We start from the raw sequence: 405 nt of genomic DNA on the forward strand, positions 1-405 counted from the left end.
CTGGCACGGCCGGCCAGGCCCTCGCTAGTCCAACTTCAGACACCACTGAGCTCAGCGGTCTTGGGGGCCACTCCCCACCTCATCCCACCTTGTTTCCAAACCACTCCCAAGCAGTTCCTGTCCTGAGCTCATACCTGTCTTGGGGACACCTGACAGCTGCTCCATCAGCTTCTTCTGCCAGAGGGCTCTTGTCTCCTTGCCGGGGCTGGATGAGCCAGAAGGAAGGCAAATGAACACGAGAGCTCTGGGAGAAGGCGCCTCCTCTCGCCCTCCTCTGCTCCCCAGCGCAAGCCCTTCACAACAGGATTCAGCTCTTCCAAACCACAGCACATGCCCCACAGCCACCCCGAGCACCGAATCCTGCTTCAGCTCTTCAGCAAAAGGATGCAGCCCGCTTGCATGCTG

At 60.0% G+C, this 405-nt stretch overlaps 1 protein-coding gene across 1 annotated transcript in view; it reads right to left on the bottom strand.

The window, feature by feature from the left end:
- Positions 1-134: 134 nt before the first annotated feature.
- Positions 135-405, bottom strand: part of LOC104279286 (DNA-directed RNA polymerase, mitochondrial-like) — a gene marked incomplete at both ends in the record, with an annotated part of 4,374 nt that continues 4,103 nt past the window's right edge. The window contains one exon of the mRNA XM_009876502.1: positions 135-205. Within this exon, the coding sequence (XP_009874804.1) occupies positions 135-205 (71 nt within the window). The remainder of the gene's footprint in view (positions 206-405) is intronic.

This window comes from Apaloderma vittatum, unplaced genomic scaffold (genome assembly GCF_000703405.1).
Source record: "Apaloderma vittatum isolate BGI_N311 unplaced genomic scaffold, ASM70340v1 scaffold32949, whole genome shotgun sequence".
Classification (NCBI taxonomy): Eukaryota; Metazoa; Chordata; class Aves; order Trogoniformes; family Trogonidae; genus Apaloderma; species Apaloderma vittatum.